The 26,429-nt window shown below is 42.9% G+C and overlaps 1 protein-coding gene across 4 annotated transcripts in view; it reads left to right on the top strand.

The window, feature by feature from the left end:
- The window catches only part of LOC124481421 (carbohydrate sulfotransferase 8-like), a 96,018-nt gene that overhangs the window by 22,707 nt on the left and 46,882 nt on the right, over nucleotides 1-26,429 (top strand). For all 4 annotated transcript variants that reach the window (XM_047041254.1, XM_047041251.1, XM_047041253.1 and 1 more), the window contains one exon: nucleotides 3,093-3,285. In XM_047041254.1, the coding sequence (XP_046897210.1) occupies nucleotides 3,141-3,285 (145 nt within the window). In that variant the 5' untranslated portion in view covers nucleotides 3,093-3,140. The remainder of the gene's footprint in view (nucleotides 1-3,092; nucleotides 3,286-26,429) is intronic.

Here is a 26,429-nt window from a genome sequence, read left to right as displayed (position 1 = left end):
AACTGGCAACTAGTTTAGATGGTTTACTGCACTGTACAGTATATGTTTATTGGGCCAGGACTGTTTTGTTGACATGCATTTAGTCATTTAGCAGACGCTCTTATCCAGAGCAACATACAGTAAGTACAGGGACATTCCCCCGAGGCAAGTTGGGTAAGTGCCTTGCCCAAGGACACAACGTAAATTGGCACAGCCGGGAATCGAACCGGCAACCTTCTGATTAACAGCCCGACTCCCTAACTGCTCAGCCATCTACATCACCCAGATATTGTATGAATGTCACACCCCATTCATCATAAAATACCACTCAAAAGACAACATCAAACAAAATGCAATCTCTAAGGACTTTTAGTTATTGGCCTTGCTTATTAATTAATATATTGTTAAATTTCCTTTATCAGATAACCAAGGACACACTTAAATGATGCTGAACTTCCAAGGTCCTAGTCTCTTGGTAAAAACAATTCCAATAAACAATGCGTATGTGAGTCACACAATCAGTGAGGTGGCTTCACATTACAGCATAATATACTCCTTTTAATAGGGGCGCTCATTGAACACAACTGCGAAGGAAAACCAGCTTTCAATTTAATTAAACTCTAATTAGCATTATGATGTTCAGTGCTCCAATTATTTCATCGAATGTGAAGAGCATAATTCACCAAAGGACAGAACAAAGGAGAACCGCAGCTTAGGGGGTGCCTCAGTATTAGCAATCACAGTTAGCTGAGGCCTCCCTCTATCTACCAACCTCTCCTCCATTGTGTTGGAATTAACAGCCTTCCTCAACAGGGTCCAGATACGTGCATACGGACAATATGGATTCAATACAGCTCCGGTCAGATTGATAATGACTTATCCTGTGTTGTGTTAGCTTCAATTTGTAAAGGAGAGAATATTTAAGAGGGAACATTTCCTAAAATTTCTGAGAGCAAATATTCAATCCACAGAAAAGTACAGCTACAGCTTTACATTTACATTTCAGTCATTTAGCAGGCGCTCTTATCCAGAGCGACTTACAGTAAGTACAGGGACATACCCCCGAGGCAAGTGGGGGGGATTTAACAGTTGCCTTGTTGTAATTTTTTCCTAAAAAATAAGTTTCTTAAATGTCCATTGGTCCTTTTCTTGGCTAGTGTTTTGGTGGACAGTACTGAGGGGTAGGTAGAATTATTTCCTCCTATGATGTCTTTAAAGCAGAATGACGATTAAAAGGAGACGAAGAGAAATGCTTGGAGGTCAGCAGCACAGCCTTAACGCATTGGTTTGTAGTTTGAGTTTACCCAGACAAACTTGGTAATAAATAATTTGGTATCGCCAATAGTCCTTTCCAGCCGGACCATTCAAATATGTGAATCTAAATTCCCATGGTTCCCAAGTACCCCTGATTGCAATATGCAATTCGGGGCCAGGCTCAATGTGGGCGATGCTCAACGTTGATTGACCAATGACGGGCTCAACGTGGCCTCAATGTGGGCGAGGCTTTATGTTTTGATTGACCAATGACACTTGACTTGAGGCAGAAGTAACATTCTCAAACGAGACATTGCGCTCTGTTGCAATGGGCCCCCTACACTATTTTTGTTTAGGCCCCCCAAAACCCTAGGGCCGGCCCTGAACGTAACTATGACTACCAATGGCGGTCTGCTTAAGAAATAATTCAGACTGTCCTCACACTAACATCAAACATTTCAGACTACTGATTAGTACATATTAAACTATAGATTTACTTGGTTACTAAAACAATTTTAAGGTGGTGCCCAGACTAATAAATACTTGATTAGAAATTAAGTAGACCCCAGAAAAAAGACTTGGTGGCCCATCTAATTTCATGATGGTTAATCTACATCACAGCACCATGGGGAAAGAAAATAAAGATGTGCGTCTGTCATACATATTAAGCACAATTAGCTCTGCTGTGAGGATGATTCTACTCGCTCCCATTCTACCCGTTGCTATTCCCCGACTCAGGTACTCATTAATTGATGAAATGGGGCCACCGACAGCGTCATTGTCTCTTTGTTTCTGAGCCAATGTTGTTCTTTGTTTACAAGGCAATAGAAATACAGACATGAAATAGTGATGCATGTCAAGGATCCAAAAATGATTTCTGGGCCATTTTTCTGGAATACAGCCTTGTCAAGGGATTGAGATTGTTTACATTATAGAATGCGTTAATAGAACACATTGTGTATTCTCTGTCACTGCATGTTGTGCAACAAAAAATCTGCATATTGGTTTCTATAGCTGTGTTTTTTTTTTTTTGCAATTCATGCTTGGAAAGACTACAGTGAATATTAGACAGTCAAATCCAAAGAAGGGAATTTGCGAACTTGAGGGAAAATAATTAAAAGTGGCAGAGTGCATTAGAAACATGCATATTTATTTGAAATCAAAACAATAGATTTTGACATGGATGTGTGTATTTAATCAGGGAGCTTGCTTCTCAGCAAACGTGATGTCTACCTGCTGCAGATCCATACCCTGTACCTCTAGCTGCTTTCACTGGCTGAACTGAAAGGATACCAAACCACCTACTGTACGGGTGTTGGGTTCTGTCAAAATGTCCTGGCAATAATACATTAATATTGCTTAACAAAAGTTTTACTCCCAGCTTGCGTGCATCATCGTCAAGCCTCTATCAGAGAACGTATTTAAAATGCATTCTTTGATACTCTTTACACAGGGATATAGGACTACAAAGCTTGAGCTCACCGTTACCGCACCTATACCACACCGCCCTACTTTGGGTTTATACCTGCTAGCTGTCACGTTTCTCCTGTAAAAGCTTTTGAAGCTTTGTGTGTGAGAGTAAGGAAAGCATACTGAATATCATAATGAGTCTAATAGTCATGCTTCCATCAGCAATAGGCTTATAGAGTATGTTTCAGCAGGCTTTTCAATTTCCTTTTCTTTTGAGGCTATTGTTTTTTAAGGATTATTTTCATGGATGGTTTGTTCTGGAATATCTTGCAAAATTATATTGACCAAAAACATGCCTAAAGAGTGAAACTGTTCCATTTGTCTTATTATCCTCCCCCTTTTTTATCTTCTCACAATGCCCTCCCTCCCTCCCTCTTTCTTGGTCACAGATACCACTAGCAGTAGCTGAGCCGAGCAGCTCGTGGTTGCAGAGAAGAATGAGGGAGAGTGTGCGCGTGGTTAGGCGGATGGCCGCCAAGCTTCCCTGCTTCTTCTGGTTTGTGCTGCTGTTTGGGGCGGGGGGTCTGGTGCTCTTCATCCACCTGGAGGACCTGTCTGAGATGGTGCAGCGACAGGAGCCTGGTGAGTACTGGCAAAATCAAAGTGAACTTTATTGTCAATCAAACCGCGCAACAAGTAGTTACACAGACGATTGAAATTGCGTTGTCCCAAATACTCCAAATGTGCAAGTAATACAACATTTTAACATTTGACATACTCGTGCAAACCGACATCCACAGGTGTAAAAAACAACATATACGATAAAAACAACATATATGAGTAAATTGCAAAGTCCTGAATGGCAGCATGGATACTATATGTTATTGTGTATGTGAAGTGCATAGTGCAGACATTGAGCTTACAGAGTATTAAAAAAAACTAAAACAATCGTAATTTAGCAGTCAGTTGGTCCTTAGTGGGTATATGTGGTGCCGGAGCACCTGTTCATCAGATGTTCTTGAGTGTGTTGAGTAATCTTATGGCCTGTGGGAAAAAGCTGTTGCTGAGTGTGGTAGCCCTTTCAAGCCGGACCATTCAAATATGGGAATCTAAATTCCCATGGTTCCCAAGTACCCCTCATTGCAATGTGATATTCGGGGTGAGGCTCAATGTGGATGATGCTCAACGTTGATTGACCCATGACAGGCTCAACGTGGCCTTGACCTACCTTTCAAAGCACTCACTCCCAACATCATGATGGGAGTGAGTGCTGTGGGCCACTAGTCGTTCAGTGTTGATGCCGGGGATTTCTTGGGTAGCGGTATAATGGTGGTGGCTTTGAAGCATGTTGGTATGATGGCTTGGCCCAGAGAGGTGTTGTAAATATCCGTGAGGAGGTTTGTCAGTTGGTCAGTACAATCTCTGAGCAAACGCCCAGGTATGTTGTCAGGTCCTGCAGCTTTCCTGGGGTTCACCTTGAGTAGGGTCCTCCACACGTCAGCTGGGTCCAGGTCAAGTGTTTGATCGTCCGGGCCGGGAGGGAGGGACAGGAGAGCTGAAGGAGAGATGCAGCTCCCCCAACACCCCCACCATCTCACCCTCTCGACCCTGTCACGCCTTGCGCCGACAAACTGTAGGAACTGTTGATGAGTTGTGCCCAGACATTGCCAGTTCATTAAAATGAAAATGATGCAGAGTGCCCTTGGTCGTGTCAGAGAGCACGGGTAGACAGCACCTGCTCCAGCAGAGGCCCAGCACAGCAAGACTGAGTCCCAGACAGGCAGAGCCAGAGCTGGGGAGACACCACCACTGTGTGTGGGTCTATCATGTGTCACCCGTGCTGTGTGTCATCATCAGGATCAGTACAGTTTCCTGCCTCTCCATCAATAAGGGCCACTTACAGAGAGTGGGTTCTCTACAGGCTCTAATATTCCACTGATTGTCAGACGCTCTCAGGAGAGACATGAGTCCACACACACATACACACACACACACATTCAGTATGTGTTCAATTCGCTACATGCGAGCACATATAACTTTGCACGCACCAATAGACAACAAAAATACACAGAAAGTCATTATATGACTGTGTTGAGATGGCCTTTCTGCCTACTTATTTAACAGGGGCATTGTGCCAAGCTAGATAGCAAGAGTAACATTGTATATTGCATGAAGGAATGTAGGTGTGTGTAGGCCATGCTCTTAAATAATTTTAAAGTAGACATCTGGCAGACAGCACACTAACTCCAGTCCAGCCTCCTCTCTTTCCAGAGTTGGCCTGTTCATTTCAATATGAAAAGAGATAAAGTGAGAGAACCTCACTGTCTTAAATGATGTATGAAGAGAGAGAATGTTGTGTACCCCTCTCCTTCCTCCGCCACTAAAGAACACTGGGCAGTATCTCTTGCCTTAAGCTATGGTGCCTCACTCGAGCACAAGCTCATATCTAATAGTGTTGAGTTTTAATACATTGGGTGTCAGCTTCTATCTGGCTCCCCTCCTCTGCTCATCCTCTTTGTTTGCCTGGGAGTGCACCGGAGTGCTTTGGTCCCCTATGGTCGAGATAACACATATAATGGCAGTGGAAGCAGCAGTTTAACAGGCAGAAGTCTATCCCCTGAACTCCAGAGTAATTGTTTAAGGACAATTGGATGAGGGGGTGGGTTAGGGGCGTTGAGGGTTGGGGAGACCACTAGCAATCTCCTGGGGAATAGAAATGTTGAAAGAGGTAACAGCTGAGATAAATTGCAAAAAATTTGCCCTGCAAGGTTTTCCTACCCAACTCTTTATTTTCCAAAGTACAGTCAATGTGGGCTGGCCTGCTGTGCGAGGCTGAGAGGAAGGACAGGTTGTGTCCTGCCTCCTCCCCCTGTTAAGGGGTGTCCTCAGTCAAAGCGCCACATAGCAAAGCAATCAGCACTCTGGAGGATAGGGCAAGCACTGTGTGTGGGTGTGTGTGTGTGTGTGTGTGTGTGAGAGGGTGGGTGTGTGTGCCTCGCGACCAGGTCACACACTACTGTACTCTCATGTTACCATAGATAGTAAAATGGCACAAATGCATTGTTTTATCTTGTTTCAACGCTAGTTATCCTAGCATGCAAAGTACGATGTTAGCTAGCTCTATTTGGTTTCAGTATCTAATCCACAGGGATATGTTGTGTACCTCCAGGCACTGTGTGAAATTGCAAAAATTGGACAAAAGCAGAGTTTTTCCATTTGGTTTTCTTCTCTGATTACATCCGTTACCATGAAAAGAAAATCCTATCAAATGTCCTTGTAGTATCTTAATGATCCATCGTTAGGCAGCCCCAGTGTGGGACGATGGTAAAAAGCCATCTGCGAACAGAGAACACGTCAAAATTACTATCTGTGTCATGCCACGTGTCAGGCAGTTGCAGAATAAGTTAAACTTATACCATGATGACATGCAGCAATAAGCAGACGTGCAACAAACAACGTGTGTGCGTTTACACATATGGCAATATGTGTGTGTCTGTATGTTCATGTGGATGTCTGTGTGGATGTTTACTGTATGCTCCCCATGTGAACAGATATAGGAAATACAGTCCCCAGTCTTGCTGAAACAATTTGTTTAAATCTGAGAAGGCAGAGTAATTCTCAGAATCTTCTGCTGTGGAATGATTTCCCTAAAGACTAGATAATCAGCTTATATAAACAATTTCAAAACGTGACAAAAGAAATGCGAAGGCTGATATTTCAGACTATGCTTTCCCCCATGTTTTTAAGATCTTTCACGTTGCTCTGCATTAAAGAGAAGCCCCACGGCATCTAAAAGTTCAGTTGAAACCAGTTTTTTTCTCCACATATGCCTCTATACTCACCTCCTTCTATCCCTCCATCCCTTTCTCTGCACGTGGAGACTGACTGCCAGGAACAGGGCATATTGTTTCAAGCTGGAAAGTAGAATTTGATCTCTCTCCGTCAGAGGTCCAGTAATCCCTTAAGCCGTGTCTGTTTGCAAAGTCTAATTTAGTTGTCTCTTAATGTAATTAAATTGTGCTGATGACCTGGAGCCATGGGGCTGTGCAGCATCACTATGCAAATACAGCCGTTGATGTTTGTAAGGGTGAGATGGGGATATTATTTTACTATCCTGCCATTGTTGTTCAGGAATGAATTTAACAAAGACTCGCTTTGTTTAGTTCTACAGCAGCATTACCTGGCATAGCAATCCAGGGACTGCCATGGCAACCGGGTGCTCACGCCAAGTCTGCGATACAGTGATATTTACTTTACCACACAGGGACTGTGCTGAGGGTACCTCCAGAGCTGGTAGAGAAAGCTGAAACATGATGCAGCTGAATGGACCTTGCTAAGTGAAACCTTGGATTGCCTGACCTGGGCATCTCATGCCCACATCACCTTCTCTCTCTTCAGATCCTTTCAGGGATCACAATTGGATTTCCAACCCAAGTGCACAGCAGCCTCACCAAGGTCATGTGCAGTTCTATTAACATCTATGCCCCGGGTCATGCCACAAGCTCTGGAAACATAATCTGTTTTCCAAGCCATCTGATCCCACATCCGATGGCTGGCATGTTTTTAAATTGATTTGTCCTCGCCACATTTGCCCTTCTGATAGTGAATGGATCTTGTGAAAATAAAAGTGAGGAAAAAAGTTTAAGAAATTGCAAAAGTGGTTCCTAGAAGTTCTTTATATACTGTCTGAAATTGTGAATTACAATTCTAGAGATTCACCTGGTTGTTCTGTAGAAGGCATCTGTTTTCTCACTGGTGTTTTTTTCTCAATTCTGGTGTGGTCCTTTTGTGTGATGGAATCCACTCGATGGTTGAAGACAGCAACAAATCACATTAGTGCAGGACTGAGGCTTGGACAGGCGCTACATCTCCCCAGCAACCATTTCTCAATCTTGAACATGAAACACTTCAAAACAGCTGATCTGGTGCTATTCAGTAAGCCATGAAATATAAAATGTTGCTCCCAAAACATCCATATAAGACAGATTCAGAAAACTAAATTCATCAGCACACAGTAAAATAATAGATGCTAGGGCTTCCTTCCTTTCTACTTTGAAAGACAAATGGAAAGACGCATCTTTTGAACTTTCCACAAACAGTCAGGGTCAGAACCCAGATCAAGGATAAGAGCAGGGAGGAGTTACCCTGGCAGGGGGTGTCCGACTGCCCTTTCTCCAGGGCTTTGTTAGAATGAACTCTATATGAAATCAAAAAGAAACTTTGGTTGAGTACAAGGTGGATCCATCGTATGGGACCTTGCCACTCCAACTAGCACATCTACCCCGTGCTGTGTCACTCACAACCCTGAGCCGAGGGTTTTGCGTCTCCGATCACTGTCTATAACACAGACAGGCAGACAGACAGACAGACAGAAACAGAGAGACGAGTGAGAAAGACACATAGAATATAGAGAGGGAAAGCAACAGAAGGATATACGGTCACAGGCAAACTCAGAGACCAAGAGCCACACACAATACACAAACACAATACACACACAATACACACACACAATATACACTCACACAACACACACACACAATACAATACACGCACACAACACACGTGCACAGAGGTGTGGTGGCTTTTGCTGTATCTGGACTGAGCGGTCTGATTGCTCATGGTCATACAGTCTGTGAAAGAAATCAATATGACACACGGTTATTTGTTCAAAGCACAGAGCCCTCACAATTGATCCATCCATTCTAATCCACCACATTTTCAATAAGGAACTCAGAGGATTCAAAAGGATATTGGATGTCTCCCCTGCACAGTATGACTAATGACATTGTCTTCTTATCTTGTGCAATTAGAATGAACAGGTGAGATAGCTAAGCCAGGGACAGGGCCTAGCGACACTGATTAAAGTAGTTCGGATGTTTATTCACCATGATATGGTCATCCCTGTTTTCAATCCTAAAAGTTGAATTGCCATGGGAACACCAATTAATCAAGAATGGATTGGTTATCAAAGACTTCTTACGTAATGAGTAGCAACATGAATATGTGTAATACAGAGCCAAAACTAACATTGGGGCTCAATCTCACAACCAACTGGAGGGAAATTAATCCACTGTTGCCCCCCCCCCAAAAAAAATTAAAAAATTAAAAAAGAATTCAAAGAGAACATTCATCCAGTTTGCATTGCATACCGTTTCAGTTTTTGTTGTTGTTGTTTTTTTCACACAGAAGTTTGATTAAAAAGTAATCAAAGGTGGAACAGTAGGTAAACTAGGTCTGAGGGATTTCTGACAGTGGAACACTCCTGCTGGGCAGATTTAATAAGGGAGGGGGGGATGTTCCACAAGCACTGTGGTTTTCAGACATGACTGTCTTCTCATGAGGATGTTGTTGGAAACTTCCATTTCTGTCAGGAAGCTTGTCTTCACCATCACACTCACTTCAGAAAGCTCACAGCAAGAACACTTGTCTTTACCACAGCCAAGGCTTGAGATCAGTCACAGACTGAAGGGTGTGAGCAAGGACTGAGCAGACCCCATCTCCCAGCAGGCTGGTGGAAATCAGACCGAGTCACGGACACACACACACAAACCAAGGAAGAGAATGAAAGAGATGGAGAGAATAGAGACAGAAAAGGGGAGGGAGGGAGATATGCATACTTATATAACCAGAGCTCTCACCAAGGAGGGCATCTTGGGACATGACAGGCAGTTGCTTTATATGGTAAACACGATAGCAACAGCCATGTTCAAGGTCTGCACCCTGCATCTACATAGATGCTTCAGATTTACTTTAGAAAAGAAAAAGCGTTCTACAAAACCTATTAGTCCTATGAGCATGAACCATAAAAGCTAGAGTTTATTCACTTCCTTTAAATGGCTCCATGTAAACGTCCATATTGGTTCATTTATTAGACCTGCATGCATATTGGTATCCATTGAACCCTATAGCAACTATTAACGGTGTAGTAAAGGGTAAGTGAAATATGTTTATTGAACATGGTGTTGAGTACACCAGCAGGTCTCACACTACAAAGTTCACACACAACCAAAACACAGGATCAAACAAGGAAATGGTAATGGTGTGCAGTCGGAGACAGCCACTTTTGAGGTTGTTATGTATGTGGCATATTCCATGTAGTGGAAGGAGCTGTGCGTTGTGAGGAGGACATTTTTTCTTAATTACATTCATGCAGTCTCGCATTCTCGTCAAAAAGTCTACAGTGACAATTTGTGAAGAATTTCAAAAATTACTTAAAATCAGCCATTGCTCCAATTGCTAAATTGAGTGTACATGTATGAAATACATGTATCATGACATGTATCATGTACATTTTGCTAAAGTTTGCAATGTTGAGGAAGAACCCGCCATTGATGCCCGCAGCTATATTTATTATTATTATATATAATTTAAAGTCGCCGTTAAGTGAATTTCAAGTTTTTTTGTCTAAACACATATTTTTGTTTAGAAACATATTGCTTTAACAAATTATAAGATTATGGACTATGTAGTACAAATAAATTGCTAACTGGAGTGTGCTGGAAACTGTATCTGGAATAAAAACATTCTCATCACTAGATCACTAAATTCAGTTATCTTATATTTAAGTTGGCGTTCCTTAATGTACGCTCACATGATTGGGCTGGAACAAAAACATCTGGCCCTCTGCTCAGTCACACAGGCAGTCCTTCAGGACACCTATCATGTAGTGGATCAGTCTTGGACCAGCAACCTGCCCCACCCACACCCTGCAGAGACTGCCATCTCTCTAATCCTTTGACAAAGCACTGGGGTCTGAGAGGTAGGAAGTAAAAGAGAGATAGACAAAGAGACAGAAAGATATGGGGCAGAGCAGGAAGAGGAGCACGGGGGAAAGAAGAAGACGGAGAAATAGAGAAGAGAAAGAGGAGCCTATTCACTGCATGACACGGCAAAGCCGAAGCCACGAGGAGTGGAGTTTGTGACCGGAGTCTTGGACTCCCCTGTCTCCGCCCATCCTTCCTACCTCTCTGACCCTTCAAAAAAGAATAAAAGATTAAGCCCTCCTGCCGTCCAGAGTGATAACAAGCTGTCAAGTTCTAAAATGTAATCTGCTGACTCGAGCAAGGAAGTGGCGGTGACACTGGAGTGGGCCTGCCTGATGCTTATCTGTCTGAATGGCATGTTGTGATGGAGAGAGCATTGGGCCTGGCAGAGGGACAAAACTAGCCAGCAGTGCCTGGACAAAGGCTCCACCAGCGATAGCACACAAATTCACCGCCTCCCCTTATTTAAAACAGAAACATGTACGACAGTACATCAAGCTACAGGAACAGTCCCTCTCTTCCTGACTTTTATTCCTCCATCACAATGGTGGTGGTGGTGAATCATCAGACGATAAATGAAAGAAGGTATGCCGATAGATGGAGGGATAATAGTCTGTTAGCCCATGACAAGATTTGGCGAGCAAGCTGAAGGTCCTGTTCCCTAAGTGAGACAGCTCTCAGATCTCAACTAGCATGCAGCTTCCGTTGATTCTATCTGGGTACAGACAGTTAGATGTGAAAACCATATTGCTGCCAACAGTCAGTAATAATGCACACTTCAGTGGGCAGAGAGACAGTTACAGAGAAAAAGGGAGAGTGCGAGAAAGGGGGAGAGAGAAAGAGAGAGAGAGAGAGAGAGAGAGAGAGAGAGAGAGAGAGAGAGAGAGAGAGAGAGAGAGAGAGAGAGAGAGAGAGAGAGAGAGAGAGAGAGAGAGAGAGAGAGAGAGAGAGAGAGAGAGAGAGAGAGAGAGAGAGAGAGAGAGAGAGAGAGAGAGAGATGGAGGGAGATGGCAAGTAAGAAAGAGAGAATCTCTGTGATTTGGAAACTGTCAGCAAGCCGAGGCTAGTAAATCAATCCAGTTAGGGAATCACCTCCCCCCTTTAACAAGGGGATGTCAGATAGTTAATTGGCCCAGACTTTTTCTCTCAAGCATTGACCCCCTGTCCTCTTTGTTTCTCTCAAATTATGAAACTAAAAAATGGCCTCCAAATGACCCATTCCCAACTATCCAGGCAGTTAATAAAATGCACAAAAGGCATCTTTGATTGTATTAGCCATGACACTCCTGCAATTGAGACGTTTTTTTTTTCGTTGGGAGCTGTGTGGGGTTATTTCTCTAATAGGGTAAAGAATTACATTTTCTGATCCTCCCAAATAGCATTTTACGGTCTCAACAGCAGTGTCACAGTGAATAAATTAGCCACGGTGAGCACATTTCAGGGTGGGGTAGTCACTGTTTTATTACAGACGGGAGACTCGTGTTCCTCAGTACTTTTGAGGCTATCGATCCATGAGTAGCTGTCGAACTGTATGAAACGGATACTTTTAGCTGCTCTCTTTGCTGCCCAGTTTGAGAGTAATATGCTTTGCTCTGGAAGCTTTTAAAACCCCTCCCTCTCTACCTGCCTCCATCCCTCACACCAAAAAGGACCGGCAAGCATTGAGAGGCAGTTTTGAAGCTGTGCTGAATTATTGATTAAAAGAACATGAGGAAGATAACCATGTCAGTTTGATAACTTTTTGCACACCCAAGCATAGCTGTATAGTTAACACACAACCTAGTTGACCATGGCAATGATGCATGAACGGGAGTGCAGGCAGACTGTATGTCAAAGCTTTATGTTGTGAATCCTTCTTCCTCATCAGTCATACTTTAGACATAACTGGTCTCTGTTCGTACCTATATTTTGGCTCTGATTGGTAAAGTGGGAGGTATTGCCTTGTAGCATAGCAGCCCACCAGGAAGTAAAGATTAACTGGCTAACTGGAATGCTGCTGTGTTTACAAGGAGCCTCAGAAGCTGGTTTCCAAAAAGCCAGCATGAGAGAGAGATGGAGAAAAAGAGGAAAAGAGCTTGAGAGCGTTTAAGGGACGAACCAATGCTGTTGTTTTTCTAGCACCCTGGCTGACAGTGACCAAACATAAAATGAATCTCATCATGCTATCAGGCACGACTCCATGGTTAAGAGTGGAAATTAGAAATTGGCTCGGTCGGATCTGAGCCCATCTCCTCTCCCCTCAGGATCTCCTTCTCAGCTAAACACTATTACCCTTCCTTCTCTTTCCACCTTTCCTTCACATATGTGTCTGTCCTTGTCTCCTCCATGCCTCTCTTCTCTTAGTGTGTCTTAGGGAGACACACAGACTTTGTCTGGGGTGTCTGCCATGAATTAAATCAGGTGAGACTATGCAATTAGGAAGCACATGTTTTACATCAATTATCCCACCCCCACCCCACCCACAGTACCACCCCCAAACCCACAACAAACCACCTTCTGTACACACACATAACACAACCCACACACACATCCTACCTACAACCTGATGAAATTGAGCAGCTTTTCACCAGAAGCCATTAATGTCAAAGTGTGGCTGCGACCACCCGTTATAATTCTTCATTTCCTATCCCAATACTCTCCTATCCAACCAAACGCATTTTACATGCAACCTTGAGGTTGAATAGGGCAGTTTGTCCAAAGGGCTTGAGTGGCAGTTTTAAAGGTGTACATACCCTGGAGCCTTTTAACTTCCCTTCCTTCCTTATATTGAAAAGCTTTCAGACAGCTGATAGGGAGCCACATCCTCTTTGTAGAATCTGAGGCATTTTCACAAGTGGGTATTTACTGAATTAGACTGAAGGGAGCCTGTGAGGAAACACAGGCCATTAAATCACACCAAGAAAAATTGAGTAGTTTACTAGCCATATCCTATTTGCTCTGTTATTTCCATGAACAACAGAATGAGAGATGGATCCCCTAATACAATTTGTTGTTATGATATCCGGATAAGTGTCTTTGAGGCATTTTGTCTCCCGATAGACCACCGTAAAAAAATGTCAAGGCTTGTATTGCATGGGGATTGGCTGAGAATGGTAACGGAAAGGATTTACCACAAGGTATAGCAGTCTGTTCTTTATTCTTCACTCACTGGCTATTGCTGTTGCTGTCTAACAGTCAATAACTACATCTAAATTACATGTTATGCAAAGGACTCTAGCCACCATTACCTTGAGGCCTTGTTTAAAAAGACACACAGTTACCTATTTCTTCCAATTAATTACCAGGCAAAGAATATTTCATGACAGGACTAGTACTTTATGTATATATTTGTATACACATCTTCTTTATTTATTTTTTGTTGATAATTTTATTGTGTGTGTTTATGTGGAAAGAGGATTCTGAAGAATCCGCTCGAAAAATTGTAGAGTACCGTTAAGAAATAAGCCCACTTCAATGGAGGGATTTGCAATGCCCACTCAGAGGGTGGGAGGGAGTCTTTTAAAAGCAGCCCCTTCCGAGGCTGTGACTGTCTCCAGCCACTGTTTTCTTCAACCCACAGCCAAGGCCTTCTCCTCCAGACCCAGATAGTGGGGGGCTCTTTAGGATCTTTATATCCCTCTGGGTATTGGTTGCCCTTTTCTATTTTTTAAGAGAGTGTGTTTGGGTGTGTGTATATACGTGATGTTACTGCATGCTGTATACACCCCCACCCCCCTCACATTGGAACACAGTGTCTCTTATAACACTATTCTAATCCCATTTATCCCATCTCTCAGTATTACTCAGGATTTCCTAGTTTCTTCAGGTTCAGGCTTGGTATTTCATCTGTGTTTTTCATCAAAAAGCATCTATCCTCTTTTTTACCCAGCCTACATGTGATATCCCTTTGATTCCAGAAGAAGCATCCTTCTTTTATATGAGATACTTAGAACCAGTGACCCCACCATGATCAAATGTTTGCCTTTTTATTTCTTTATTATAAACTATTTTTTTCCTCAAAAAGATCACATGATGATATAAAGTTCCACACCCCGATCAATGCCGGCTCAGAGCTGACAAATACGTCCAGGCCGCTGTCTGTCCCATCCTCTTAAGACTGACCCCTAAATGGCAAATCTATCAATTGTGTGTCAATCCCCCTTGCCAGAACAGGCTCAGAGGGAAGTGAGGCAGCATTAATTATGAGACGCTGTAGCTCAGAGCGACAGTTAATCTTTGTCATTCTGCTCCTGGAGACGTTGGGATCCGCCACCAGTGCTGGAGCCAGGTCACAGCTCTTGACCCTTAGCTGACAAAATAAATTCTGCTCATGCTGCTGTCTGGGCCTAATGGTTATTTGCCTTCCTGGAACCTGGCCCCAGGGTACGCTAGGCTAGGGAATAGTGTGTGTGTGTGTGTGTGTCTGCCATCCTTGGAAAGTTTTCCCTGTTCGGCGGAACAATTAGTTACTCAGTTACAAGATCAGGTGGTGCAGATGATATCAGATAGAACTCCACTCTCACCTTGACTGTACAAAGACCCCAAACTATCCAGAATAAAAAGCATAACCTGGCCTCTGTAACCTTGGATATCTACAGCTAGAGAATATGTGCTGTTGATCAGATGGCTTATTACATGTTATGCAAAGGTGATGTGTTATTTCAGTGTTACAGTAAGAACATTTACTGGTCGATCTCGACTCAAAGTCTTGGTCTGGTCTAGATATGCTCTAGTTTTAGTCATGTCTTGGTCTTGGTTTGAACACTGGTGTAGGGAACTGATTCACACACACCAGCCGGCTGCCACAAAGCAAAGCACGGAAACAACTGAGAGATGCCTCACAGAGAGAGCTTTTTGACAGAATTGGGGCACCGTCTCGATTATTATACCACATACCTCCTTGGTGGCCTTTTGTGTGTGCTTAATATCCTTTCAACTAAAGGCATGTCAACTCTCTGGAATAGTTTCAAGGCTATTCGCATAAATATAACTGTCCTGGGTGTGTGCATTCAATGATAGGCATCCATCTGCAGACTTAAAGAATGCAAACCCACTCTAGCCAGGCATCGTAAGCTTTCTAACAGTATGCGGGGCCATGGACACAGGTACTGCCAATAAGAAGAAGAGATTCCCAAGCGGCTTAAGCCGTTAATTCCGTAAATACCGTCACGCACGTTATGCTCAAATACATGATTTATTTGGCTTTCATCTGGTTCACACCGCGCTCTTCCAGTCTTCTGGCGTGTGTGTCAACGCTCCTTACGTCTAGACAAAAGTTACATTCTGCTCAGTTAAGGAGGATGCCACCCAGGTGACAGGCAGTGAAGAAAAACCCTTTGACTTTGTACTCTACGAAGATTAATGAGGCAAAGGGGTGTCTGTGTCAGTTTTGGGCCATCTTCTGATTGGAGACAAGCGTGATGTGTTTGCAGAGAGAAAGCGATCCCATGGAGCTACTCTTTTCTCTTGATGGGGAACACATGCTTTTTCTCATCACTAGGCAGGAGGTTGGGGATGATGGTGGGGATTGGGGTTGGTGAGAGAATGGTGTTCTCAGTATGTGGCAAGATGGTGTGATGGCGCTGGAGTTGATGGAATGGGGCTGTGCGCTGCTGGAATCAGGATGATTGTTGACTGTATGAAGTTCAAAGGCAGCAACAGCAGCGGATTCACTCCATCCCTCCACTCCTTCTGAGGAACCCCAACAGCTGCTCCATCTGCCAGACATAGCACTAGCTTCCACCGCTGCCTCTGTATCCACGACAACAAACTGGGAGTGGCACAGCAGGCTCGTTGCCATGGTGAATCTGGGGAAGATGACTTGTGGAGGAGACGCCACGCCCATACAGAAGAGAATCTTAATCGTTACTGTTAGGATATCTATTGAAACATTTTGTCAATACAGTGGTGTGAATGCATTTTCCCTATCTGCAGAAATATGTTTGCGATATTAGCTTTTTCCTACATGGGTCCAACTGATATTGACTGTGTAGGCTGACAATGTATCCCAGAATATTTTCTGACAGGTTTGTCAGTACATACAACAGAACTGACTTTGTGATTTGCTGAGTCATGCTTACCTAATGAATAAGGGAGAAATTAGCATTGTTAGCTATCTTTATAGATTCTGTCATTTGCTTATTCAAATATTTGAATAGAGATATGTCAATAAATGAAGCTGTATTTCCTGGACAGCCATAAATTAGCTTAGGCTTCATTGATAGAAGGACAATCAGCCATTCCATGGACACATCCTGTTCCAAATGGCTTGGATAGCCACAAGCAGCACCGATTAATGACTGACCACATCAGAGAGGTGATTGGTGTCCAAACGGTGTCCAAATTTAAACAGTCGATTAGCCCAGCCTCATTGTTTGCACTTCCTCTAATGGTCAGGAGAGAGTGTTGGCCTTGCATGTCAGCACTGCTTAATCAGGGGTACAGTATGCATATTACAGGGCTGGGATCAATTCCAATTCAATCCAGTCGGTTCAGGCAGTGAGAAACACAAAAGACACATATTCTTCTTCTTACTACCACTAATGCATGTATAATTATTTTGCTTTCATTCAATTGTGGAATTATTTTTCAACATAAGAGTTCATAAGTATCCATTGTGATCAACCATCTGTAAACCAACACAGTGTGTAGCCATCCTAGGAACACAACACATTTTTATTACTGAGTCTCACTTCAACCTAATTCATCACCATCTTCGCAGAGCGCAAAGACAAAGCCAACCTGCTGAGAGCAAAAATCTATCTGTCTTTTCTCCTTCAGTCCAAGGCCAGTAGCAAAGTGAGATCTTTCATTTCAACGTGTCTCGACTCTCGATGGAAGCCAGGCAAGCGGGCAGTAGAGACATGGTCAGGCTCCCATTGTGTTGCCAAGCTTGGCTAATGAAGCATCTCAGTTCATTTTGCCCCATGTGCTCTCTTCATGCTCTGTCCTCCTGGCCCCTCATCTGATGGGGCCACAATGGTGGATAGGCTTGGTACCCCTCTTTTTAATTACATGAGCACAGGGTGATCGTGGCTTAACCTATGGTGACCGATACCATGTTTTTCTCATACGGTACCAATGCTGAAACAGTCATGCCTCTTAACAGTGCTTTTTCTCTAAGGTTTTTAATGTTAATATTGATCCAACCAAACAATATGACATATAGGGTAAGGTTTTTTGTGTTATGGCAATTGTGACAAAGGAAATACTGTAGTTAATACTTGAGGTAAGCAGTAGTTGAGAACAGTTCATGCCGTTTGTATAGAGTAGTTTAGAGTTCCTGGTGCTTTGACAAATACATTATTGACCATCCATTGACCAGGTGGTAGATGTCTTCTTTCGAAGGAAGCACTGTTGAAAAACCTTTACTCTCATTCCAACATTACAGAAAACAAGATTAAAAGATAAAATAAAGCATAAACATTCTCACATTCTCAATCCTTAACTGCTGATTAGAAGCAGCTTGAATAATGCATGGTTTTAGTGTGAGTGTGGGGGGGGAATCAGTGGCCTCCCTGTTGACCAGTGATAAATCACAACCGTATTATTATTCCTGTATAAGTTAAGGAGGCGATAAGTAAGGTGCCAGCGAGACAATGATAAATACTCATCCTTTTCACTGGAGACGTTGGTGAAGGGTTTTTTTCTGATCTGCCAAGCGCTATCTTGACATTTGGATTATTGATTCTCTTTATTCAAGGCTTCTTTAGATAAAGTATTTTCTTTAATTTCATCTGAGACAGGTTTTATAGCCTCCAATTATTTGGTTGGATTGAATTCATGCATTCTACCAGCCACTTACTAAAACTAAGTTCTAAAACTAAAACAGCAAGTCTCCCGGTCCTGTCCTACAGCTATAAAGTTGAACAATGGATTTTGGTGTTTCAAAACCCATTGACAACTGTATGACTATGCTTAGCTTGTGTTCTGCTCCTCTCTCTCACCAACCGTCTCTGGAGGAGGGGATCCCTCTCTGAATTGCTCCTCCCAAGGTGTCTTCCATTTTTTCTCCTTTCAGTTTTTCTGGGAGTTTTTCCTTGTCTTCCTCGAGGGTTTAGGTTGGTTGAGGGGCAGTTTTATGGGCGTATGTGAAGCCCTCTGTGACATGCTTGCGTGTCAAAAAGGGCTATACGTGTGCATGAAAACTGTTTGACATTTAAGAAACAATCTGAATTTCAAGAATCTGAATTCCTGCAATCTGAATTTTAGAAATGTGTATTTTTGGATCAAAATAATTCAGTTTTATTAAATTCGGCATACAAATAATTCAGAGAGGCTATTATGTATTCAGCAGCAAAATATTTCAGTTTTATGAAATTCGACACACAAATATTTCAGATCTTTCATATTCAAATTCAGATACTTTTGTCAGCTTTCTAGCTCCATATTTATAGACCTAGCTTTTAAATACAACTTTAGTATTGTTGGAATGTGCACCACTGTTTGGGGGACAATACCTTGACTTTTTGGGTAGTTTAAGATGTATAGTAGACATTTGTTGGCTACTAAGTTCCTCAAAATAATACAAATAATAATAATAATAATTTGTAAGTAGCTCTGGATAAGAGCGTCTGCAAAATGACTAAATGTAAATGTAAATGCAAAATGGGAGTACCGTAAGTGAATGTGTGGAAAAATGAATTCCTCTCCGCTAGTTGACTGTTGGATGTGATTATGGACAGTTTTAATGTAAGTCTATGTTTAAAACCCTGACGAAGATTTTTTTCACACGCAAACAATTTGAGAGCATCTGCTCTGTGTGGATCAAAGAAGACTTTAGAATACTTTTTATATTCTAATTTACTATGATTTTACAACAATTCCTCAGTATGTTTTTGCTTGTTTTGGCATGTCTGTATTTTAATGTGACGATGCACGCTACATCTGGAGTGAGTTAAAGAGGATCATTTCAATAAAAAATAAAAAATATGGTGACTGAAAGACATAATGTTCTTTTTATATTTTTCGGAATAAGGATAGGGCTCATTTACATTTAGGTGCTATTAATAACTGTATTACATATTTGGCTAAATATAAGACAGTATAAACTAAAGCAATGGCTATAATTTGACAGCTTGCATGAAATCCTTAGCACATAGTTATTGTGCCTACTGTGTCTCTGACCATTTAGTTTGGATGAGGGTACCTGCGTACTGTATTTACAGACAGTAGATGGAACAGTGTGCTTATACTGTGCCATGCCTGTCAGTCTGTTGTTTCAGCTCATCACCATAGAGTATACAATTATGTATTTCAACAGCTTTATCAATGAGAGGAGGATTCAAAGGAATTCACTGATAATTACTGTCATGCTGTCAGTGTTCCCCCCAGTAATCATCCACATTATAGTAATCATCCTATGTAGTTTCTAATGGGCACCAGAGAACACTCACACAGTGTGTGTGTTGGTTTGTGTGTGTGTGTGTTTGGGATAGCTTGAGTGACTGCTGCGTGTGAGTGTATGTGTGTATAACTGCATGTGTGCATGTGTATGTGCTGCCAACTGGGAGGAAGCAAATCTCTCTTCATGCCCACACACACATACACATACACACACACACACTCTGGTGTTGTAGTGCTTTAGCCATGGTTAAACCAGGCAGGGTGGGCTTGTGCCTGGCATGGGTTGCTGGCATGCCTAGTTAGCTGTGCAGCCGTCCATTCATGTGTGTGCTTACATGCCCTTCTTATCAGGGTCAAACAAGTGCACCATATCTACGCAGGCGTTTGATTATCACACCCTGCAGGAGGGAAGAGTCTGTTTCTACTGTCTCACTGTGGTATTTAGCGCTAGTGGTCATTGTATGTAGGATGTGTCTATGGGTCAAACTGGGCCTGGGGGTCACAGATGTGGAGATGTGGAGAAGGGGTGGGGTGGGGGTTGCCAGGCTTAAGGCCTCCTGTACAGATAGCCAGAGTGCACTGGGGTGGAATGGTGCTAAAACTATTCTTTTGGAGTTTTGGCAATAAATAAAAAGATGAAAACACAGATTAGGCTTGATTCTAGTTGATATGCATGACTGCGCCTGCTTGGTGGTTAAAGCGAGGAGCCTCAGCTTATTGAGAACAGTGTATCATCACATTCTACGATTCCTCACTAATATAAGGAGGCTGGCCGATGAGTAGTCAGAAGTTCCTCCCTCTCCCCTCTCCCCTCTCCCCTCTCCCCTCTCCCCTCTCCCCTCTCCCCTCTCCCCTCTCCCCTCTCCCCTCTCCCCTCTCCCCCTGTCCCTCTCCATGAGGTCAACCCCAGGAGGAAGCAACGTATAGACTCAGAGAAAGTCTGTGAAAGCAAAGCTGTTAAAAGATTCCCATTTGGTTAATGAGGCCTTCACTCCTGCACTAGGGTGAGCGCACCAGTTTGAATAAATGAACATCTGCTTAGAATATCTCAGTTGTGTGGAAGAGAACGCTGCATCCCAGGGCTCTACCCCCCCCCCCCCCCTCCCCCCACAAGGTCTTGAGGGTCCTTCCGACCATCTCTTTAGAGAGGGAGAGATTCCATGGTGGACGAAGGTCCTCGTTACCAGACAACTTCCTCCCTGACAGGATGGGTCAGCGGTTTAGATTAGCATTTTAATAAGGAGGCCATGGAGGAGCTCAGCGGGATGACCGAGCAGGTGACACTCAGAGTATGTAAATGATTAATTACCTGGAATACATTAGGATTGTTCGCTTGTTAGAGAGATGAGGAGCCTGTCAGAATATAAATGGATCGATACAATCTGTATGTAGAGCCGCCTATCGTCCTGCTCGCCTGCTAAATGGAAGGTGACAGTAATCTAGTAGGAACTAATGAGATTTTCTCAAGTTAATGTATAAGAACAAAGTCTGGCAAAAAAAATTATGAAAGTGTACGGCGTAGCCATAGCAACTACAGTAGTTAGTCTCAAAAAGAGAAAGGTTTCCAACGTTAGTTTGATCGAGACGGCCATTAATGACAACCCAATTACACCATACTCTGCAGTGTTTGGTAATTGGAAGGCATAAAGGAGAAAAATTGCAACTAGGTTGTAAACAAGCTTGATCTTATACACTGTTTAAACTGACCTTGATACTTCCTTCTCTTTATTCTCTTGGCGTAAGGTTACCTGGTGTAGAAAAATGCCCATGCTCATCCTTGATATACAACATATTATTAACAAGCTTCAACGTCTAATTAAATATTTCCCAAGGACAGGGAGAAATTGTTAACATGGTAATCGTAGTATGAGATTCAAACAATATAGACCTACTCACCTTTTCTAGGCACAATTAATGGCGTATAATTAAAAAATCCAATAAAAGCTCCACAACGTATTCTGAACACTGACAGACACAGGTGGTGGCTGAACACGAAATTTGTCATGGATTGTGGACATAGTGAATCATGTATCAGATTGAAGTAATACTAACGTAATTATGCTCAGGAGCTGAAGAGTCAAAGGGTAATTGTGAAATTTAAATTATGTTCACGATAAGTCTGAAATCATTCACAGTTTCCTTTTCAATCAAGTGAAATGTTGTCTTCTTTTTAATAAATCAGTTCAGATTCATCTCACTTGTACCTCCACCACTTTTACAGTCAATGCTATTTAAGAGGATCGAGAGCAATTTCCAATATTTCATATCAACAATCGCTGACATTTAGCTAGCGATTGCTGCCCTTAAATTTGACGCGAGTCTGGGGTGCGGCCCACCTTGTAAGGTTGAGTCATTTTAATTGAGAAGCAAGAGGGATGAATCTAATGTGGTATATTTTGGACTGGTTAATATATGGGTCAGAATGAGGCTACAATGTGACTGTGTGGAGAATGTAAATGGAGTTGTAATAGAGCGTGTCGACCCACAGGATGACCCCTAGAGAAGAACATGAAGATTAGTGAAAGTAAGGCTTTCATGGTCGGCAAAACACATTGTAGACTGCACATTCAAGTGATCGGTTTGTTTATGTCAAACTGGAGTGTCTCAGAGAGTGTCTTGCACCTTGTGAGATATACAGTTGAGGTGTACAGTTGTAAGACAAGTGGTTTGGAGAATGGAAGCTTTTGACACCTTTCATTTGGCAAACAGTTACCAGAGAGATAAAACCCAGTGCCATCCAGACTATAAATACAGAGGACCAAAAGCATTGTCTTTTTCTGGAGACAACTAAATGGCTAATCTTTTTCAATACAGTGTTAACGATACAATTCATGCACTAACAATATTGATAATATAGAAGATGGCATTAATTACCTCAGTGAATAAATACATTAGTTATGCCATTGCCTATTGTAAAGGTTCTCCATGCTTTACTGCGCTGTTGCAATCCTTTGACAATGGTAAGGGTAAGTAGCAGCAGACAGCGTAAACCATAGCTTGGAGAGTGTATACATGTAATTATCACCCTGGGACTGTGCTTAGTGTTTGACAGCATCTCAGGCACTGCCTGGCCCCTGTTTCCTTAATTACTATAATTAAACTGCAGACTTTTTTTGCTGCTTCACTTCTGATTGCTTCCTGAGCGATGGAGCTGTTGGTAGATGAGCTAATACACGTAAGACTTAACCTGAGCTTTGAAGGCAAATCCTGCCGTACTTTAGCACAGTTGAACTTTGGATGCTGAATGTACAGTGCGGGGATTCGGCACTCAGTGACTAATCTAAGTTTTCATTAAGAATGACAACTGCTTAGCTTGTAGACATCTCCCACTTCTAGACTCTCTTAAAGTCGTCAGTGTATCTCTAGATATAGAGGATCTAATATGTACTGTGTGTCACAATGAAGGTCCTAAATTATAGAAAATGGGCACAGATATTTTCTGAGATCGGCCCATGATAATGAACTCTCACTGCATTACGAGATATCAGGACATTTGGCAAAGTAGGGGGATTATGTTGTGCATCAGTGTAACAAGGGATCGCTAAGCTCACTGGGGACTGGTAGGAGCCAAATCATCTAATTAAGACTGAGATTTTCATAACATAATAAAAGCTGTGTTCCTCGGATGATAAAAACTGAAATCCAAAACGATGTTTTCGAAAATGAGAATGCATGCTACGGTCACATTTTACTTAATAGAGAGGATGTCAACAGATGCTTGTTGTTATGGCTTGTGCTCATTCCTTTATTTCATTCGGCTTCTCTGCTTAATGCTCTGCGCAACACAAATCTCCTAATAAATAACATGATGGAGCGTGGCTCTCGGTTCTGTCAACCTAAATGTATTTACTGAATCATTTGGAAAATGTAGTAAAAGAAAAGAGAGTGTGTTCATGTTGGCTTAGAAAAGGAAAGATACTCTTACACGAGAGAGGGTTTTAGAACTGGAGATAAAAGTTTCCCCCATCGAGACCAAAAGAGCTCAATAAATGAAAAAGCGTCATAACACAGATGTGTGGTACCCTTTAATAATACAATACAATACAGTCTCTCCGATAGTACTTTAGTGAGTGACCGAAAAGGTAAACATTTTGATTTCAGAATACCGACTGAGAAAGGACTATGAGGCAATGGATTCTCCAAAACCCCTCTGTCAGGCTCCTGTAGACAAATGGACCATTCATCCACAGAGCACAGAAATCCTTAAAGTACGCAACATGATTATACATGCTTCTCATGTCATCGATAGAGGACTACCCCATATATATATTCACGGCCTGTCTGCACAGCTTATCAGCAGTCGCCTTTAGCCAGGAAATCCTCTGAATAGATGCTTCACTAAGGCATCTAGTTAGCCACAGGGAGGCCATTGATAAGAGACACGGTATTAAAAAACACGTGTCAGTCAAAATCCAGGCTCGGCAGTATATGTGTGTGTGCATGTGTGTGTACAATGAGACCCTGGGCCTGACAACATTCGGCCATACTGTACTTGTGGCTCCCAGAAGCCACCCTGCATCTTAGAAGCTGATTGAATTAGCAAGTTGCCCACCCGCCTGGAGAGACAGAGAGAGTGGAGAAAGAGAGAGAGAGGGGGAAGAGAAAAAGAGAAACCACCAGGGCAGATGGGACCTACTCATTTAAATAGGTCTTCCAGTTGCCAGTTGGCTTAACGCCTGTGAACTGAGGCAGAAAATAACACCTTCTAAATAATGAAATAAGCTCTCATTTAATGAAAGATTTAGGCCTCACATACTTTTCCCACACTGAAATAGATAGAAGGACTTAGACAATGCTGACACTATGGAGGTGGAGGTTTGCTATCTTCCTGTAGTCAACTACTGTAGGAAGCCTGCTGCTGATGTTACCCACTCTCTCCATCTCTTTGTTTCTGTCTCCTCATTCTTTTTTTCTTCTTCCTCGTGTCACTTTCTGCAGCCCCGTTGCCAGCCTTTGATTTTTTTTCTTTCCTTTTTCCTCGAGACATATCTCTGGGTGTAACTCAGGTATGCTGAAGATGACAGGTTTCTGGGGCTAGACCTGGGAGCTCCCCAGTTGCTGAGGCAGTGCCATTAACCCCCGTTTTACATTCCTCTCTCTTTCTCCACCACTCTCTCTCCCTATCTCTCTGAACTGCCCGGCCGACAGTCAAAATATAATCGTATTCTCTTTCCACTGTCACAGACATAAGTTACATACGGTTTTAGAAGAGATGTGGTATAACAATTGCAACTGCAGCTTTACCTACATGATCCATGACCCAAGTGTGTAAAATGCAGTGTTAAACATGCTTTCACATGTCTTTCTTCTACAAGGGTAGAGCAGAGAATTAACCTGTAGCTGATATCTGACCAGAATGTAACATTTTCTGACGGTACACACTTTACTACACCACAGAAACAATCTTGCAGTTCCATATGTTACATATCAGTACGGCACCAGCAAACGTGAGAAAACCCATTTTTGTTGAACTTAAAACATTCATTTGAGTGGGGGTCCTCAATCGAGGTCAGATGTCTTGAGACATCAGCCCACTTTCCTGATGGCGTAATGTAGCCATTCAAGCAGAAGCAGGCCCTGGCCTACAGATGTAACATGAGCAAATTAAATGTGTAAGGCCAGATGAGATGCTAACAGGATAGAAGATTCCCCTCCACAAAATAGGGCAGTGGGGAGCCGGGAACAAGACTTGCTTGGAGGACTGAGGGCAAAGCACACGTCTTGTGATGTCTTAACAGGATGGTGGAGACTCAGATGCTCAGGACCACACTCACATGGCTAGAGGGAATGAAGGGGAAAACACTCTTGCCTACTCTTGCCTTTATTAACATATTGTAGTTTATGGCTACCGACGTGAAGCCCCCCCCCCCCCCCCCCCCCCCCCCCCCCCCCCCCCCTTCGGCAGCAGTCACTTGGCCCCTACCCAGGCTCTCCAATCAGCCTCATTCAAATCCCCATCTCTCCTGGGTGGGCCTCTGCTGTAGCCCAGTACCTGCAGACAGATCCTAGTGTTTCACACTGACTTCCCAATGCACATCTCCCAGCGCACTCTCCAGATTCATACCTTAAATTAGCCAATGAAGGAAAAGTCCCATTCATCCCTATGAAAAGCTGTTCCTTTCAATAAATGAGCCTGTCAATCAACAGCATGCAGCTAAGACTATCGAGTTTCCTCACGCTGCTGATTAATGGCATACGGTGTGTTTATCAATGTTCCATTTGAGAAGCGCTATTTATTATGCTGATCTCCGGGCCTCACTGGGAACGAATCAGCTGAGACGTCTCGCTTTTCCTGCTGTCCACTTGTGCAGAGAGAAATAAGATACAGGCAGTAATTGTCCCTGTTATCGTGCTTATGTTAATATCCTCCTGATACCCAGCACCATCCCTGTACATTCGGCAGGACAAACACTAGCGAGAGAAAGATCACCAACATGGGTGACAGTCGTCGGGACAAGGGAGCTGAAAGAACCAGCCATTATTCTAATTACATGAGAAATTCAAGCAAGCGAGTCAGGTGGCTGAGCAGTTAGGGAATCGGGCTAGTGATCTGAAGGTTGCCAGTTCCAAGATGACGTTGTGTCCTTGGGCAAGGCACTTCACCCTACTTGCCTTGGGGGAATGTCCCTGTACTTACTGTAAGTCGCTCTGGAAAAAAGAGTGTTTGCTAAATGTAAGCATCTTATTTTTGGTCTCCAT

Source organism: Hypomesus transpacificus, chromosome 19, assembly GCF_021917145.1.
Source record: "Hypomesus transpacificus isolate Combined female chromosome 19, fHypTra1, whole genome shotgun sequence".
NCBI classification, from domain to species: Eukaryota; Metazoa; Chordata; class Actinopteri; order Osmeriformes; family Osmeridae; genus Hypomesus; species Hypomesus transpacificus.
This window is presented reverse-complemented; position numbering and strand designations above follow the sequence as displayed.